Here is a 19,048-nt window from a genome sequence, read left to right as displayed (position 1 = left end):
CGTCTCCTCCCTGTCTCCTACCCGTCTCCTACCCGTCTCCTACCCGTCTCCTACCCGTCTCCCACCTGTCTCCTCCTGTCTCCCACCTGTCTCCTCCTGTCTCCCACCTGTCTCCTACCTCTCTCCCATCTCCCTGTCTCCTCCCTGTCTCCTACCTGTCTCCCACCTGTCTCCCACCTGTCTCCTCCTGTCTCCCACCCGTCTCCTACCCGTCTCCTACCCGTCTCCCACCTGTCTCCTCCTGTCTCCCACCTGTCTCCTCCTGTCTCCCACCTGTCTCCTCCTGTCTCCCACCTGTCTCCTACCTCTCTCCCATCTCCCTGTCTCCTCCCTGTCTCCTACCTGTCTCCCATCTCCCTGTCTCCTCCCTGTCTCCTACCTGTCTCCCATCTCCCTGTCTCCTCCCTGTCTCCTACCTGTCTCCCACCTGTCTCCCACCTGTCTCCTCCTGTCTCCCACCTGTCTCCTACCTGTCTCCCATCTCCCTGTCTCCTCCCTGTCTCCTACCCGTCTCCTACCCGTCTCCCACCTGTCTCCTCCTGTCTCCCACCTGTCTCCTCCTGTCTCCCACCTGTCTCCTACCTCTCTCCCATCTCCCCGTCTCCTCCCTGTCTCCTACCTGTCTCCTACCTGTCTCCTCCCTGTCTCCTCCCTGTCTCCTACCCGTCTCCTACCCGTCTCCCACCTGTCTCCTCCTGTCTCCCACCTGTCTCCTCCTGTCTCCCACCTGTCTCCTACCTCTCTCCCATCTCCCCGTCTCCTCCCTGTCTCCTACCTGTCTCCTACCTGTCTCCTACCTGTCTCCTACCTGTCTCCTCCCTGTCTCCTACCCGTCTCCTACCCGTCTCCCACCTGTCTCCTCCTGTCTCCCACCTGTCTCCTACCTGTCTCCCATCTACCTGTCTCCCATCTCCCTGTCTCCTCCCTGTCTCCCACCTGTCTCCCACCTGTCTCCTACCCGTCTCCTACCTGTCTCCCACCTGTCTCCTACCCGTCTCCTACCTGTCTCCTACCTGTCTCCTACCTGTCTCCCATCTCCCTGTCTCCTCCCTGTCTCCCACCTGTCTCCCACCTGTCTCCTACCCGTCTCCTACCTGTCTCCCACCTGTCTCCTACCTGTCTCCCATCTACCTGTCTCCTACCCGTCTCCTACCTGTCTCCCATCTACCTGTCTCCTACCCGTCTCCTACCTGTCTCCCATCTACCCGTCTCCTCCCTGTCTCCTACCTGTCTCCTACCTGTCTCCTACCTGTCTCCTACCTGACCCCTACCTGTCTCCTAGAGCTCTGCAGCAGTGACAGAGCCACAGGTACTGAGACACGCCCAGATTCCTCTCCAGCAGTAGCCACGGCAGCGGGGCGTCGTTGGGGCGGGCGACCTCTGACCCCAGGCGGCTGAAGGAAGTGACACGCAGACTGGAGCGTAGACACACGCAGAGCATGCTGGGATGGAAATGGGGAGAGGGGCGGTAAAGGAAATGGACATCGTGGAGTTCAATCTCCGCCCCCGGACGCAGGCCACGCCTCTGCAGTGGCTGATAGGCCAAACACAGGCCCACCTTCCCGTCAATCACATAGAGCCCCGCTGCCGCACTCAGGACACTGGTCAGGACACCCTATCAGGGAGAAGGTGGAGGGCTCAGGATGGACACCTCGACATCCAGGTGTATCGATGTACAGACGATAACCTGTAATACTCAGAGATAAATTACAAAACACAGGAACCAAGGAGTCTCTCACCTTGTAGCTGATGGACTTGGAGAGTTTGGGCCTCAGGCTGGGAGAGAGGTCCGGGTCCGGGTCCGGGTCTGGGTCCGGGTCTGGGTCTGGGTCCGGGTCCGGGTCCGGGTCCGGGTCTGGGTCTGGGTCCGGGTCCGGGTCTGGGTCCGGGTCCGGGTCTGGGTCCGGTCCATCTCCCTGTCTCTCTGGGAGAGGACATTCAGTACCAGGGTCCGGGTCCGGGTCTGGGTCTGGGTCCGGTCCATCTCCCTGTCTCTCTGGGAGAGGACATTCAGTACCAGGGTCTGGGTCTGGTCCATGTCTCTCTGGGAGAGGACATCCAGTACCAGGGTCTGGGTCTGGGTCTGGGGTGTCCAATATGGGTATATCAGACAGGTCCTGGATCAGTGTGTCAGGAAGCAAAGTGAGAGAAGACTGACTGGTCGCACACAGAACCCTGTTCCCAGACCAGCCCTGCAGCGCACACACACGCAGCCCGGACACACACACGCGCACGCCCACGCGCACACACTGACGCCACCACAGACAGCAAGGCTCCTGAGAAAGAGAGAGACAGAGTGAAGGTTAAATTCATATGTTACCCACAAACACTCTCCTCAACGTGACCAGTAATGGTAGTGTCTCTCTCTCTCCTCACTGTGACCAGTAATGGTAGTGTCTCTCCTCACTGTGACCAGTAATGGTAGTGTCTCTCTCTCCTCACTGTGACCAGTAATGGTAGTGTCTCTCTCCTCACTGTGACCAGTAATGGTAGTGTCTCTCCTCACTGTGACCAGTAATGGTAGTGTCTCTCCTCACTGTGACCAGTAATGGTAGTGTCTCTCTCTCCTCACTGTGACCAGTAATGGTAGTGTCTCTCTCCTCACTGTGACCAGTAATGGTAGTGTCTCTCCTCACTGTGACCAGTAATGGTAGTGTCTCTCCTCACTGTGACCAGTAATGGTAGTGTCTCTCTCTCTCCTCACCGTGACCAGTAATGGTAGTGTCTCTATCTCTCCTCACTGTGACCAGTAATGGTAGTGTCTCTCTCTCCTCACTGTGACCAGTAATGGTAGTGTCTCTCCTCACTGTGACCAGTAATGGTAGTGTCTCTCTCTCCTCACTGTGACCAGTAATGGTAGTGTCTCTCCTCACTGTGACCAGTAATGGTAGTGTCTCTCTCTCTCCTCACCGTGACCAGTAATGGTAGTGTCTCTATCTCTCCTCACTGTGACCAGTAATGGTAGTGTCTCTCTCTCCTCACTGTGACCAGTAATGGTAGTGTCTCTCTCCTCACTGTGACCAGTAATGGTAGTGTCTCTCCTCACTGTGACCAGTAATGGTAGTGTCTCTCTCCTCACCGTGACCAGTAATGGTAGTGTCTCTCTCCTCACTGTGACCAGTAATGGTAGTGTCTCTCTCTCTCCTCACTGTGACCAGTAATGGTAGTGTCTCTCCTCACTGTGACCAGTAATGGTAGTGTCTCTCTCTCTCCTCACTGTGACCAGTAATGGTAGTGTCTCTCTCTCTCCTCACTGTGACCAGTAATGGTAGTGTCTCTCTCTCTCCTCACTGTGACCAGTAATGGTAGTGTCTCTCTCCTCACTGTGACCAGTAATGGTAGTGTCTCTCTCTCCTCACTGTGACCAGTAATGGTAGTGTCTCTCTCCTCACTGTGACCAGTAATGGTAGTGTCTCTCTCCTCACTGTGACCAGTAATGGTAGTGTCTCTCCTCACCGTGACCAGTAATGGTAGTGTCTCTCTCCTCACTGTGACCAGTAATGGTAGTGTCTCTCCTCACCGTGACCAGTAATGGTAGTGTCTCTCTCCTCACTGTGACCAGTAATGGTAGTGTCTCTCTCCTCACTGTGACCAGTAATGGTAGTGTCTCTCTCCTCACTGTGACCAGTAATGGTAGTGTCTCTCTCTCTCCTCACTGTGACCAGTAATGGTAGTGTCTCTCTCTCTCCTCACCGTGACCAGTAATGGTAGTGTCTCTCCTCACTGTGACCAGTAATGGTAGTGTCTCTCTCTCCTCACCGTGACCAGTAATGGTAGTGTCTCTCCTCACTGTGACCAGTAATGGTAGTGTCTCTCTCTCTCCTCACTGTGACCAGTAATGGTAGTGTCTCTCCTCACCGTGACCAGTAATGGTAGTGTCTCTCTCCTCACTGTGACCAGTAATGGTAGTGTCTCTCTCTCTCCTCACCGTGACCAGTAATGGTAGTGTCTCTCTCTCTCCTCACTGTGACCAGTAATGGTAGTGTCTCTCTCTCTCCTCACTGTGACCAGTAATGGTAGTGTCTCTCTCTCTCCTCACTGTGACCAGTAATGGTAGTGTCTCTCTCTCCTCACTGTGACCAGTAATGGTAGTGTCTCTCTCCTCACTGTGACCAGTAATGGTAGTGTCTCTCTCCTCACTGTGACCAGTAATGGTAGTGTCTCTCTCTCTCCTCACTGTGACCAGTAATGGTAGTGTCTCTCTCCTCACCGTGACCAGTAATGGTAGTGTCTCTCTCTCTCCTCACTGTGACCAGTAATGGTAGTGTCTCTCCTCACCGTGACCAGTAATGGTAGTGTCTCTCTCCTCACTGTGACCAGTAATGGTAGTGTCTCTCTCTCTCCTCACTGTGACCAGTAATGGTAGTGTCTCTCTCTCTCCTCACCGTGACCAGTAATGGTAGTGTCTCTCTCTCCTCACCGTGACCAGTAATGGTAGTGTCTCTCTCTCTCCTCACCGTGACCAGTAATGGTAGTGTCTCTCTCTCCTCACCGTGACCAGTAATGGTAGTGTCTCTCTCTCTCCTCACTGTGACCAGTAATGGTAGTGTCTCTCTCTCTCCTCACTGTGACCAGTAATGGTAGTGTCTCTATCTCTCCTCACTGTGACCAGTAATGGTAGTGTCTCTCTCTCTCCTCACTGTGACCAGTAATGGTAGTGTCTCTCCTCACCGTGACCAGTAATGGTAGTGTCTCTCTCCTCACCGTGACCAGTAATGGTAGTGTCTCTCCTCACTGTGACCAGTAATGGTAGTGTCTCTCTCCTCACTGTGACCAGTAATGGTAGTGTCTCTCCTCACTGTGACCAGTAATGGTAGTGTCTCTCTCTCTCCTCACTGTGACCAGTAATGGTAGTGTCTCTCCTCACTGTGACCAGTAATGGTAGTGTCTCTCTCTCTCCTTACTGTGACCAGTAATGGTAGTGTCTCTCCTCACCGTGACCAGTAATGGTAGTGTCTCTCCTCACTGTGACCAGTAATGGTAGTGTCTCTCTCTCCTCACTGTGACCAGTAATGGTAGTGTCTCTCCTCACCGTGACCAGTAATGGTAGTGTCTCTCTCTCTCCTCACTGTGACCAGTAATGGTAGTGTCTCTCCTCACTGTGACCAGTAATGGTAGTGTCTCTCTCTCTCCTCACTGTGACCAGTAATGGTAGTGTCTCTCTCTCTCCTCACTGTGACCAGTAATGGTAGTGTCTCTCTCTCTCCTCACTGTGACCAGTAATGGTAGTGTCTCTCCTCACTGTGACCAGTAATGGTAGTGTCTCTCTCCTCACTGTGACCAGTAATGGTAGTGTCTCTCTCTCTCCTCACTGTGACCAGTAATGGTAGTGTCTCTCCTCACTGTGACCAGTAATGGTAGTGTCTCTCTCTCTCCTCACTGTGACCAGTAATGGTAGTGTCTCTCTCTCTCCTCACTGTGACCAGTAATGGTAGTGTCTCTCTCCTCACCGTGACCAGTAATGGTAGTGTCTCTCTCCTCACTGTGACCAGTAATGGTAGTGTCTCTCTCTCCTCACCGTGACCAGTAATGGTAGTGTCTCTCTCTCTCCTCACTGTGACCAGTAATGGTAGTGTCTCTCCTCACTGTGACCAGTAATGGTAGTCTCTCTCTCCTCACTGTGACCAGTAATGGTAGTGTCTCTCCTCACTCTGACCAGTAATGGTAGTGTCTCTCCTCACTCTGACCAGTAATGGTAGTGTCTCTCTCTCTCCTCACTGTGACCAGTAATGGTAGTGTCTCTCTCTCCTCACCGTGACCAGTAATGGTAGTGTCTCTCCTCACTCTGACCAGTAATGGTAGTGTCTCTCCTCACCGTGACCAGTAATGGTAGTGTCTCTTCTCTCCTCACTGTGACCAGTAATGGTAGTGTCTCTCTCTCTCCTCACCGTGACCAGTAATGGTAGTGTCTCTCCTCACTCTGACCAGTAATGGTAGTGTCTCTCTCTCTCCTCACTGTGACCAGTAATGGTAGTGTCTCTCTCTCCTCACTGTGACCAGTAATGGTAGTGTCTCTCTCCTCACTGTGACCAGTAATGGTAGTGTCTCTCTCTCCTCACTGTGACCAGTAATGGTAGTGTCTCTCTCCTCACTGTGACCAGTAATGGTAGTGTCTCTCTCTCTCCTCACTGTGACCAGTAATGGTAGTGTCTCTCTCTCCTCACTGTGACCAGTAATGGTAGTGTCTCTCTCTCTCCTCACTGTGACCAGTAATGGTAGTGTCTCTCTCCTCACTGTGACCAGTAATGGTAGTGTCTCTCTCTCTCCTCACTGTGACCAGTAATGGTAGTGTCTCTCTCTCTCCTCACTGTGACCAGTAATGGTAGTGTCTCTCTCTCCTCACTGTGACCAGTAATGGTAGTGTCTCTCTCTCTCCTCACTGTGACCAGTAATGGTAGTCTCTCTCTCTCCTCACTGTGACCAGTAATGGTAGTGTCTCTCTCTCCTCACTGTGACCAGTAATGGTAGTGTCTCTCCTCACTGTGACCAGTAATGGTAGTGTCTCTCTCTCCTCACTGTGACCAGTAATGGTAGTGTCTCTCCTCACTGTGACCAGTAATGGTAGTGTCTCTCTCTCTCCTCACTGTGACCAGTAATGGTAGTGTCTCTCCTCACTGTGACCAGTAATGGTAGTGTCTCTATCTCTCCTCACTGTGACCAGTAATGGTAGTGTCTCTCTCTCCTCACTGTGACCAGTAATGGTAGTGTCTCTCTCTCCTCACTGTGACCAGTAATGGTAGTGTCTCTCCTCACTGTGACCAGTAATGGTAGTGTCTCTCCTCACTGTGACCAGTAATGGTAGTGTCTCTCTCTCTCCTCACTGTGACCAGTAATGGTAGTGTCTCTCCTCACCGTGACCAGTAATGGTAGTGTCTCTCCTCACCGTGACCAGTAATGGTAGTGTCTCTCCTCACTGTGACCAGTAATGGTAGTGTCTCTCTCTCTCCTCACTGTGACCAGTAATGGTAGTGTCTCTCCTCACTGTGACCAGTAATGGTAGTGTCTCTCTCCTCACTGTGACCAGTAATGGTAGTGTCTCTCTCTCTCCTCACTGTGACCAGTAATGGTAGTGTCTCTCTCTCCTCACTGTGACCAGTAATGGTAGTGTCTCTCCTCACCGTGACCAGTAATGGTAGTGTCTCTCTCTCCTCACTGTGACCAGTAATGGTAGTGTCTCTCTCCTCACTGTGACCAGTAATGGTAGTGTCTCTATCTCTCCTCACTGTGACCAGTAATGGTAGTGTCTCTCCTCACTGTGACCAGTAATGGTAGTGTCTCTCTCCTCACTGTGACCAGTAATGGTAGTGTCTCTATCTCTCCTCACTGTGACCAGTAATGGTAGTGTCTCTCCTCACCGTGACCAGTAATGGTAGTGTCTCTCCTCACTGTGACCAGTAATGGTAGTGTCTCTCTCTCTCCTCACTGTGACCAGTAATGGTAGTGTCTCTCTCTCTCCTCACCGTGACCAGTAATGGTAGTGTCGCTCTCCTCACTGTGACCAGTAATGGTAGTGTCTCTCTCCTCACTGTGACCAGTAATGGTAGTGTCTCTCCTCACCGTGACCAGTAATGGTAGTGTCTCTCCTCACTGTGACCAGTAATGGTAGTGTCTCTCTCTCTCCTCACTGTGACCAGTAATGGTAGTGTCTCTCTCCTCACTGTGACCAGTAATGGTAGTGTCTCTCTCTCTCCTCACTGTGACCAGTAATGGTAGTGTCTCTCTCCTCACTGTGACCAGTAATGGTAGTGTCTCTCCTCACCGTGACCAGTAATGGTAGTGTCTCTCTCTCTCCTCACTGTGACCAGTAATGGTAGTGTCTCTATCTCTCCTCACCGTGACCAGTAATGGTAGTGTCTCTCTCTCTCCTCACCGTGACCAGTAATGGTAGTGTCTCTCTCTCCTCACTGTGACCAGTAATGGTAGTGTCTCTCCTCACCGTGACCAGTAATGGTAGTGTCTCTCCTCACTGTGACCAGTAATGGTAGTGTCTCTATCTCTCCTCACTGTGACCAGTAATGGTAGTGTCTCTCCTCACCGTGACCAGTAATGGTAGTGTCTCTCTCCTCACTGTGACCAGTAATGGTAGTGTCTCTCCTCACCGTGACCAGTAATGGTAGTGTCTCTATCTCTCCTCACTGTGACCAGTAATGGTAGTGTCTCTCCTCACTGTGACCAGTAATGGTAGTGTCTCTCTCCTCACTGTGACCAGTAATGGTAGTGTCTCTCCTCACTGTGACCAGTAATGGTAGTGTCTCTCTCCTCACTGTGACCAGTAATGGTAGTGTCTCTCTCCTCACTGTGACCAGTAATGGTAGTGTCTCTATCTCTCCTCACTGTGACCAGTAATGGTAGTGTCTCTCCTCACTGTGACCAGTAATGGTAGTGTCTCTCTCTCTCCTCACTGTGACCAGTAATGGTAGTGTCTCTCTCTCTCCTCACTGTGACCAGTAATGGTAGTGTCTCTCCTCACTGTGACCAGTAATGGTAGTGTCTCTATCTCTCCTCACCGTGACCAGTAATGGTAGTGTCTCTATCTCTCCTCACTGTGACCAGTAATGGTAGTGTCTCTCTCTCTCCTCACCGTGACCAGTAATGGTAGTGTCTCTCTCTCTCCTCACCGTGACCAGTAATGGTAGTGTCTCTATCTCTCCTCACCGTGACCAGTAATGGTAGTGTCTCTCCTCACCGTGACCAGTAATGGTAGTGTCTCTCCTCACTGTGACCAGTAATGGTAGTGTCTCTCTCTCTCCTCACTGTGACCAGTAATGGTAGTGTCTCTCTCTCCTCACTGTGACCAGTAATGGTAGTGTCTCTCTCTCTCCTCACTGTGACCAGTAATGGTAGTGTCTCTCCTCACTGTGACCAGTAATGGTAGTGTCTCTCTCCTCACTGTGACCAGTAATGGTAGTGTCTCTCTCCTCACTGTGACCAGTAATGGTAGTGTCTCTCTCCTCACTGTGACCAGTAATGGTAGTGTCTCTCTCTCCTCACTGTGACCAGTAATGGTAGTGTCTCTCTCTCTCCTCACTGTGACCAGTAATGGTAGTGTCTCTCTCTCTCCTCACCGTGACCAGTAATGGTAGTGTCTCTCTCTCTCCTCACTGTGACCAGTAATGGTAGTGTCTCTCCTCACCTGTGACCAGTAATGGTAGTGTCTCTCTCTCTCCTCACTGTGACCAGTAATGGTAGTGTCTCTCTCTCTCCTCACCGTGACCAGTAATGGTAGTGTCTCTCTCTCCTCACTGTGACCAGTAATGGTAGTGTCTCTCCTCACTGTGACCAGTAATGGTAGTGTCTCTCTCTCTCCTCACCGTGACCAGTAATGGTAGTGTCTCTCCTCACCGTGACCAGTAATGGTAGTGTCTCTCTCTCTCCTCACTGTGACCAGTAATGGTAGTGTCTCTCTCTCTCCTCACTGTGACCAGTAATGGTAGTGTCTCTCTCTCCTCACCGTGACCAGTAATGGTAGTGTCTCTCTCTCTCCTCACTGTGACCAGTAATGGTAGTGTCTCTCCTCACTGTGACCAGTAATGGTAGTGTCTCTCTCTCCTCACTGTGACCAGTAATGGTAGTGTCTCTCCTCACTGTGACCAGTAATGGTAGTGTCTCTCTCTCTCCTCACTGTGACCAGTAATGGTAGTGTCTCTCCTCACCGTGACCAGTAATGGTAGTGTCTCTCTCTCTCCTCACTGTGACCAGTAATGGTAGTGTCTCTCCTCACTGTGACCAGTAATGGTAGTGTCTCTCTCTCTCCTCACCGTGACCAGTAATGGTAGTGTCTCTCTCTCTCCTCACTGTGACCAGTAATGGTAGTGTCTCTCCTCACTGTGACCAGTAATGGTAGTGTCTCTCCTCACTGTGACCAGTAATGGTAGTGTCTCTCTCCTCACCGTGACCAGTAATGGTAGTGTCTCTCTCTCTCCTCACCGTGACCAGTAATGGTAGTGTCTCTCTCTCCTCACCGTGACCAGTAATGGTAGTGTCTCTCCTCACCGTGACCAGTAATGGTAGTGTCTCTCTCTCTCCTCACTGTGACCAGTAATGGTAGTGTCTCTCCTCACTGTGACCAGTAATGGTAGTGTCTCTCTCTCTCCTCACTGTGACCAGTAATGGTAGTGTCTCTCTCTCCTCACCGTGACCAGTAATGGTAGTGTCTCTCTCCTCACCGTGACCAGTAATGGTAGTGTCTCTTCTCTCCTCACTGTGACCAGTAATGGTAGTGTCTCTCTCTCCTCACTGTGACCAGTAATGGTAGTGTCTCTCCTCACTGTGACCAGTAATGGTAGTGTCTCTCTCTCCTCACTGTGACCAGTAATGGTAGTGTCTCTCCTCACCGTGACCAGTAATGGTAGTGTCTCTCCTCACCGTGACCAGTAATGGTAGTGTCTCTCCTCACTGTGACCAGTAATGGTAGTGTCTCTCTCTCTCCTCACTGTGACCAGTAATGGTAGTGTCTCTCCTCACTGTGACCAGTAATGGTAGTGTCTCTCTCCTCACTGTGACCAGTAATGGTAGTGTCTCTCTCTCTCCTCACTGTGACCAGTAATGGTAGTGTCTCTCTCTCCTCACTGTGACCAGTAATGGTAGTGTCTCTCCTCACCGTGACCAGTAATGGTAGTGTCTCTCTCTCCTCACTGTGACCAGTAATGGTAGTGTCTCTCTCCTCACTGTGACCAGTAATGGTAGTGTCTCTCTCTCTCCTCACTGTGACCAGTAATGGTAGTGTCTCTCCTCACTGTGACCAGTAATGGTAGTGTCTCTCTCCTCACTGTGACCAGTAATGGTAGTGTCTCTATCTCTCCTCACTGTGACCAGTAATGGTAGTGTCTCTCCTCACCGTGACCAGTAATGGTAGTGTCTCTCCTCACTGTGACCAGTAATGGTAGTGTCTCTCTCTCTCCTCACTGTGACCAGTAATGGTAGTGTCTCTCTCTCTCCTCACCGTGACCAGTAATGGTAGTGTCTCTCTCCTCACTGTGACCAGTAATGGTAGTGTCTCTCTCCTCACTGTGACCAGTAATGGTAGTGTCTCTCCTCACCGTGACCAGTAATGGTAGTGTCTCTCCTCACTGTGACCAGTAATGGTAGTGTCTCTCTCTCTCCTCACTGTGACCAGTAATGGTAGTGTCTCTCTCCTCACTGTGACCAGTAATGGTAGTGTCTCTCTCTCTCCTCACTGTGACCAGTAATGGTAGTGTCTCTCTCTCCTCACTGTGACCAGTAATGGTAGTGTCTCTCTCTCTCCTCACTGTGACCAGTAATGGTAGTGTCTCTCTCTCTCCTCACCGTGACCAGTAATGGTAGTGTCTCTATCTCTCCTCACTGTGACCAGTAATGGTAGTGTCTCTCTCTCTCCTCACCGTGACCAGTAATGGTAGTGTCTCTATCTCTCCTCACTGTGACCAGTAATGGTAGTGTCTCTCCTCACTGTGACCAGTAATGGTAGTGTCTCTCCTCACTGTGACCAGTAATGGTAGTGTCTCTCTCTCCTCACTGTGACCAGTAATGGTAGTGTCTCTCTCTCCTCACTGTGACCAGTAATGGTAGTGTCTCTCCTCACTGTGACCAGTAATGGTAGTGTCTCTCTCTCTCCTCACCGTGACCAGTAATGGTAGTGTCTCTCTCTCCTCACTGTGACCAGTAATGGTAGTGTCTCTCTCTCTCCTCACCGTGACCAGTAATGGTAGTGTCTCTCTCTCTCCTCACCGTGACCAGTAATGGTAGTGTCTCTCTCTCTCCTCACTGTGACCAGTAATGGTAGTGTCTCTCTCTCTCCTCACCGTGACCAGTAATGGTCTCACCGTGACCAGTAATGGTAGTGTCTCTCTCTCTCCTCACTGTGACCAGTAATGGTAGTGTCTCTCTCTCTCCTCACCGTGACCAGTAATGGTAGTGTCTCTCTCTCTCCTCACTGTGACCAGTAATGGTAGTGTCTCTCCTCACTGTGACCAGTAATGGTAGTGTCTCTCTCCTCACTGTGACCAGTAATGGTAGTGTCTCTCTCCTCACTGTGACCAGTAATGGTAGTGTCTCTCTCCTCACTGTGACCAGTAATGGTAGTGTCTCTCTCTCCTCACTGTGACCAGTAATGGTAGTGTCTCTCTCTCTCCTCACTGTGACCAGTAATGGTAGTGTCTCTCTCTCTCCTCACCGTGACCAGTAATGGTAGTGTCTCTCTCTCTCCTCACTGTGACCAGTAATGGTAGTGTCTCTCCTCACCGTGACCAGTAATGGTAGTGTCTCTCTCTCTCCTCACCGTGACCAGTAATGGTAGTGTCTCTCTCTCTCCTCACCGTGACCAGTAATGGTAGTGTCTCTCTCTCTCCTCACTGTGACCAGTAATGGTAGTGTCTCTCTCCTCACTGTGACCAGTAATGGTAGTGTCTCTCTCTCCTCACTGTGACCAGTAATGGTAGTGTCTCTCCTCACTGTGACCAGTAATGGTAGTGTCTCTCTCTCTCCTCACTGTGACCAGTAATGGTAGTGTCTCTCCTCACCGTGACCAGTAATGGTAGTGTCTCTCTCTCTCCTCACTGTGACCAGTAATGGTAGTGTCTCTCCTCACTGTGACCAGTAATGGTAGTGTCTCTCTCTCTCCTCACCGTGACCAGTAATGGTAGTGTCTCTCTCTCTCCTCACTGTGACCAGTAATGGTAGTGTCTCTCCTCACTGTGACCAGTAATGGTAGTGTCTCTCCTCACTGTGACCAGTAATGGTAGTGTCTCTCTCCTCACCGTGACCAGTAATGGTAGTGTCTCTCTCTCTCCTCACCGTGACCAGTAATGGTAGTGTCTCTCTCCTCACCGTGACCAGTAATGGTAGTGTCTCTCTCTCTCACTGTGACCAGTAATGGTAGTGTCTCTCTCTCTCCTCACTGTGACCAGTAATGGTAGTGTCTCTCTCTCTCCTCACTGTGACCAGTAATGGTAGTGTCTCTCTCTCTCCTCACCGTGACCAGTAATGGTAGTGTCTCTCTCTCTCCTCACTGTGACCAGTAATGGTAGTGTCTCTCCTCACCGTGACCAGTAATGGTAGTGTCTCTCTCTCTCACCGTGACCAGTAATGGTAGTGTCTCTCTCCTCACTGTGACCAGTAATGGTAGTGTCTCTCTCTCACTGTGACCAGTAATGGTAGTGTCTCTCTCTCTCCTCACTGTGACCAGTAATGGTAGTGTCTCTCTCTCTCCTCACTGTGACCAGTAATGGTAGTGTCTCTCTCTCTCCTCACCGTGACCAGTAATGGTAGTGTCTCTCTCTCTCCTCACTGTGACCAGTAATGGTAGTGTCTCTCTCTCTCCTCACTGTGACCAGTAATGGTAGTGTCTCTCTCTCTCCTCACTGTGACCAGTAATGGTAGTGTCTCTCTCCTCACTGTGACCAGTAATGGTAGTGTCTCTCTCTCCTCACTGTGACCAGTAATGGTAGTGTCTCTCTCCTCACTGTGACCAGTAATGGTAGTGTCTCTCCTCACTGTGACCAGTAATGGTAGTGTCTCTCTCTCTCCTCACTGTGACCAGTAATGGTAGTGTCTCTCTCTCTCCTCACTGTGACCAGTAATGGTAGTGTCTCTCCCTCACTGTGACCAGTAATGGTAGTGTCTCTCTCTCTCCTCACTGTGACCAGTAATGGTAGTGTCTCTCTCCTCACTGTGACCAGTAATGGTAGTGTATCTCTCTCTCCTCACTGTGACCAGTAATGGTAGTGTCTCTCTCTCTCCTCACTGTGACCAGTAATGGTAGTGTCTCTCTCTCTCCTCACTGTGACCAGTAATGGTAGTGTCTCTCCTCACTGTGACCAGTAATGGTAGTGTCTCTCCTCACTGTGACCAGTAATGGTAGTGTCTCTCTCTCTCCTCACTGTGACCAGTAATGGTAGTGTCTCTCTCTCTCCTCACTGTGACCAGTAATGGTAGTGTCTCTCTCTCTCCTCACTGTGACCAGTAATGGTAGTGTCTCTCTCTCTCCTCACTGTGACCAGTAATGGTAGTGTCTCTCTCTCCTCACCGTGACCAGTAATGGTAGTGTCTCTCCTCACCGTGACCAGTAATGGTAGTGTCTCTCTCTCTCCTCACTGTGACCAGTAATGGTAGTGTCTCTCTCTCTCCTCACCGTGACCAGTAATGGTAGTGTCTCTCTCCTCACTGTGACCAGTAATGGTAGTGTCTCTCTCTCTCCTCACTGTGACCAGTAATGGTAGTGCTCTCTCTCTCCTCACTGTGACCAGTAATGGTAGTGTCTCTCCTCACTGTGACCAGTAATGGTAGTGTCTCTCTCTCTCCTCACCGTGACCAGTAATGGTAGTGTCTCTCTCCTCACCGTGACCAGTAATGGTAGTGTCTCTCTCCTCACTGTGACCAGTAATGGTAGTGTCTCTCTCTCTCCTCACTGTGACCAGTAATGGTAGTGTCTCTCTCCTCACTGTGACCAGTAATGGTAGTGTCTCTCTCTCCTCACTGTGACCAGTAATGGTAGTGTCTCTCTCCTCACCGTGACCAGTAATGGTAGTGTCTCTCTCCTCACTGTGACCAGTAATGGTAGTGTCTCTCTCTCCTCACTGTGACCAGTAATGGTAGTGTCTCTCTCTCTCCTCACTGTGACCAGTAATGGTAGTGTCTCTCTCTCCTCACTGTGACCAGTAATGGTAGTGTCTCTCTCCTCACTGTGACCAGTAATGGTAGTGTCTCTCTCTCCTCACTGTGACCAGTAATGGTAGTGTCTCTCTCCTCACCGTGACCAGTAATGGTAGTGTCTCTCTCTCTCCTCACTGTGACCAGTAATGGTAGTGTCTCTCTCCTCACTGTGACCAGTAATGGTAGTGTCTCTCTCTCCTCACTGTGACCAGTAATGGTAGTGTCTCTCTCTCTCCTCACTGTGACCAGTAATGGTAGTGTCTCTCTCTCCTCACTGTGACCAGTAATGGTAGTGTATCTCTCCTCACTGTGACCAGTAATGGTAGTGTCTCTCTCTCTCCTCACTGTGACCAGTAATGGTAGTGTCTCTCTCTCTCCTCACTGTGACCAGTAATGGTAGTGTCTCTCTCTCCCTCACCGTGACCAGTAATGGTAGTGTCTCTCTCTCTCCTCACTGTGACCAGTAATGGTAGTGTCTCTCTCCTCACTGTGACCAGTAATGGTAGTGTCTCTCTCCTCACTGTGACCAGTAATGGTAGTGTCTCTCTCCTCACTGTGACCAGTAATGGTAGTGTCTCTCCTCACTGTGACCAGTAATGGTAGTGTCTCTCTCTCTCCTCACTGTGACCAGTAATGGTAGTGTCTCTCTCTCTCCTCACTGTGACCAGTAATGGTAGTGTCTCTCTCTCTCCTCACCGTGACCAGTAATGGTAGTGTCTCTCTCTCTCCTCACTGTGACCAGTAATGGTAGTGTCTCTATCTCTCCTCACTGTGACCAGTAATGGTAGTGTCTCTCCTCACTGTGACCAGTAATGGTAGTGTCTCTCCTCACTGTGACCAGTAATGGTAGTGTCTCTCTCTCTCCTCACCGTGACCAGTAATGGTAGTGTCTCTCTCTCTCCTCACCGTGACCAGTAATGGTAGTGTCTCTCTCTCTCCTCACTGTGACCAGTAATGGTAGTGTCTCTCCTCACCGTGACCAGTAATGGTAGTGTCTCTCTCCTCACCGTGACCAGTAATGGTAGTGTCTCTCTCTCTCCTCACTGTGACCAGTAATGGTAGTGTCTCTCCTCACTGTGACCAGTAATGGTAGTGTCTCTCTCCTCACTGTGACCAGTAATGGTAGTGTCTCTCTCTCCTCACCGTGACCAGTAATGGTAGTGTCTCTCTCTCCTCACTGTGACCAGTAATGGTAGTGTCTCTCTCTCTCCTCACTGTGACCAGTAATGGTAGTGTCTCTCTCTCTCCTCACCGTGACCAGTAATGGTAGTGTCTCTCTCTCTCCTCACTGTGACCAGTAATGGTAGTGTCTCTCCTCACCGTGACCAGTAATGGTAGTGTCTCTCCTCACCGTGACCAGTAATGGTAGTCTCTCTCCTCACTGTGACCAGTAATGGTAGTGTCTCTCCTCACCGTGACCAGTAATGGTAGTGTCTCTCTCCTCACTGTGACCAGTAATGGTAGTGTCTCTCTCTCTCCTCACTGTGACCAGTAATGGTAGTGTCTCTCTCTCTCCTCACTGTGACCAGTAATGGTAGTGTCTCTCTCCTCACTGTGACCAGTAATGGTAGTGTCTCTCTCTCCTCACCGTGACCAGTAATGGTAGTGTCTCTCTCTCTCCTCACCGTGACCAGTAATGGTAGTGTCTCTCTCCTCACTGTGACCAGTAATGGTAGTGTCTCTCTCCTCACTGTGACCAGTAATGGTAGTGTCTCTCTCTCTCCTCACTGTGACCAGTAATGGTAGTGTCTCTCCTCACTGTGACCAGTAATGGTAGTGTCTCTCCTCACTGTGACCAGTAATGGTAGTGTCTCTCCTCACTGTGACCAGTAATGGTAGTGTCTCTCCTCACTGTGACCAGTAATGGTAGTGTCTCTCTCCTCACTGTGACCAGTAATGGTAGTGTCTCTCTCTCTCCTCACTGTGACCAGTAATGGTAGTGTCTCTCTCTCTCCTCACTGTGACCAGTAATGGTAGTGTCTCTCTCTCCTCACCGTGACCAGTAATGGTAGTGTCTCTCTCTCCTCACCGTGACCAGTAATGGTAGTGTCTCTCCTCACCGTGACCAGTAATGGTAGTGTCTCTCTCTCTCCTCACTGTGACCAGTAATGGTAGTGTCTCTCTCCTCACTGTGACCAGTAATGGTAGTGTATCTCTCTCTCCTCACCGTGACCAGTAATGGTAGTGTCTCTCTCTCTCCTCACTGTGACCAGTAATGGTAGTGTCTCTCTCCTCACTGTGACCAGTAATGGTAGTGTCTCTCTCTCTCCTCACTGTGACCAGTAATGGTAGTGTCTCTCCTCACCGTGACCAGTAATGGTAGTGTCTCTCTCTCTCCTCACTGTGACCAGTAATGGTAGTGTCTCTCCTCACCGTGACCAGTAATGGTAGTGTCTCTCTCTCTCCTCACTGTGACCAGTAATGGTAGTGTCTCTCTCTCTCCTCACCGTGACCAGTAATGGTAGTGTCTCTCTCTCTCCTCACTGTGACCAGTAATGGTAGTGTCTCTCTCCTCACTGTGACCAGTAATGGTAGTGTATCTCTCTCTCCTCACTGTGACCAGTAATGGTAGTGTATCTCTCCTCACTGTGACCAGTAATGGTAGTGTCTCTCTCCTCACTGTGACCAGTAATGGTAGTGTCTCTCTCTCTCCTCACTGTGACCAGTAATGGTAGTGTCTCTCTCCTCACTGTGACCAGTAATGGTAGTGTCTCTCTCTCTCCTCACTGTGACCAGTAATGGTAGTGTCTCTCTCTCTCCTCACCGTGACCAGTAATGGTAGTGTCTCTCTCTCTCCTCACCGTGACCAGTAATGGTAGTGTCTCTATCTCTCCTCACCGTGACCAGTAATGGTAGTGTCTCTCTCTCTCCTCACTGTGACCAGTAATGGTAGTGTCTCTCTCTCTCCTCACTGTGACCAGTAATGGTAGTGTCTCTCTCCTCACCGTGACCAGTAATGGTAGTGTCTCTCTCTCTCCTCACTGTGACCAGTAATGGTAGTGTCTCTCCTCACTGTGACCAGTAATGGTAGTGTCTCTCTCTCTCCTCACTGTGACCAGTAATGGTAGTGTCTCTCTCTCTCCTCACCGTGACCAGTAATGGTAGTGTCTCTATCTCTCCTCACTGTGACCAGTAATGGTAGTGTCTCTCTCTCTCCTCACCGTGACCAGTAATGGTAGTGTCTCTCTCTCTCCTCACTGTGACCAGTAATGGTAGTGTCTCTCCTCACTGTGACCAGTAATGGTAGTGTCTCTCCTCACCGTGACCAGTAATGGTAGTGTCTCTCTCTCTCCTCACTGTGACCAGTAATGGTAGTGTCTCTCTCTCCTCACTGTGACCAGTAATGGTAGTGTCTCTCCTCACTGTGACCAGTAATGGTAGTGTCTCTCTCTCTCCTCACTGTGACCAGTAATGGTAGTGTCTCTCCTCACCGTGACCAGTAATGGTAGTGTCTCTCCTCACCGTGACCAGTAATGGTAGTGTCTCTCTCTCCTCACTGTGACCAGTAATGGTAGTGTCTCTCTCCTCACTGTGACCAGTAATGGTAGTGTCTCTCTCCTCACTGTGACCAGTAATGGTAGTGTCTCTCTCCTCACTGTGACCAGTAATGGTAGTGTCTCTCTCTCTCCTCACCGTGACCAGTAATGGTAGTGTCTCTCTCTCCTCACTGTGACCAGTAATGGTAGTGTCTCTCTCCTCACTGTGACCAGTAATGGTAGTGTCTCTCTCCTCACCGTGACCAGTAATGGTAGTGTCTCTCTCTCTCCTCACCGTGACCAGTAATGGTAGTGTCTCTCTCTCTCCTCACTGTGACCAGTAATGGTAGTGTCTCTCTCTCCTCACCGTGACCAGTAATGGTAGTGTCTCTCTCTCTCCTCACTGTGACCAGTAATGGTAGTGTCTCTCTCTCTCCTCACTGTGACCAGTAATGGTAGTGTCTCTCTCTCCTCACCGTGACCAGTAATGGTAGTGTCTCTCCTCACCGTGACCAGTAATGGTAGTGTCTCTCTCTCCTCACCGTGACCAGTAATGGTAGTGTCTCTCCTCACTGTGACCAGTAATGGTAGTGTCTCTCTCTCTCCTCACTGTGACCAGTAATGGTAGTGTCTCTCTCCTCACTGTGACCAGTAATGGTAGTGTCTCTCTCTCCTCACCGTGACCAGTAATGGTAGTGTCTCTCTCTCTCCTCACTGTGACCAGTAATGGTAGTGTCTCTCTCTCCTCACCGTGACCAGTAATGGTAGTGTCTCTCTCTCTCCTCACTGTGACCAGTAATGGTAGTGTCTCTCTCCTCACCGTGACCAGTAATGGTAGTGTCTCTCTCCTCACTGTGACCAGTAATGGTAGTGTCTCTCTCTCTCCTCACTGTGACCAGTAATGGTAGTGTCTCTCTCTCTCCTCACTGTGACCAGTAATGGTA

The 19,048-nt window shown here is 50.5% G+C and overlaps 1 protein-coding gene across 2 annotated transcripts in view; it reads right to left on the bottom strand.

Moving 5' to 3' along the window:
* ctc1 (CTS telomere maintenance complex component 1) overlaps positions 1–19,048 on the bottom strand; it is an 84,920-nt gene that overhangs the window by 58,972 nt on the left and 6,900 nt on the right. For both annotated transcript variants that reach the window (XM_082977294.1, XM_082977295.1), the window contains 2 exons: positions 1,740–2,276; positions 1,272–1,615 (listed from right to left, as the gene is read on the bottom strand). In XM_082977294.1, coding sequence (XP_082833420.1) covers positions 1,272–1,615; positions 1,740–2,276 — 881 coding nt within the window. The remainder of the gene's footprint in view (positions 1–1,271; positions 1,616–1,739; positions 2,277–19,048) is intronic.

Source organism: Salmo salar, chromosome 07 (assembly GCF_965601325.2).
Source record: "Salmo salar chromosome 07, fSalSal1, whole genome shotgun sequence".
NCBI classification, from domain to species: Eukaryota; Metazoa; Chordata; class Actinopteri; order Salmoniformes; family Salmonidae; genus Salmo; species Salmo salar.
The sequence above is the reverse complement of the archived record's forward strand: the minus strand, read 5'-3'. Positions and strand labels throughout refer to the sequence as shown.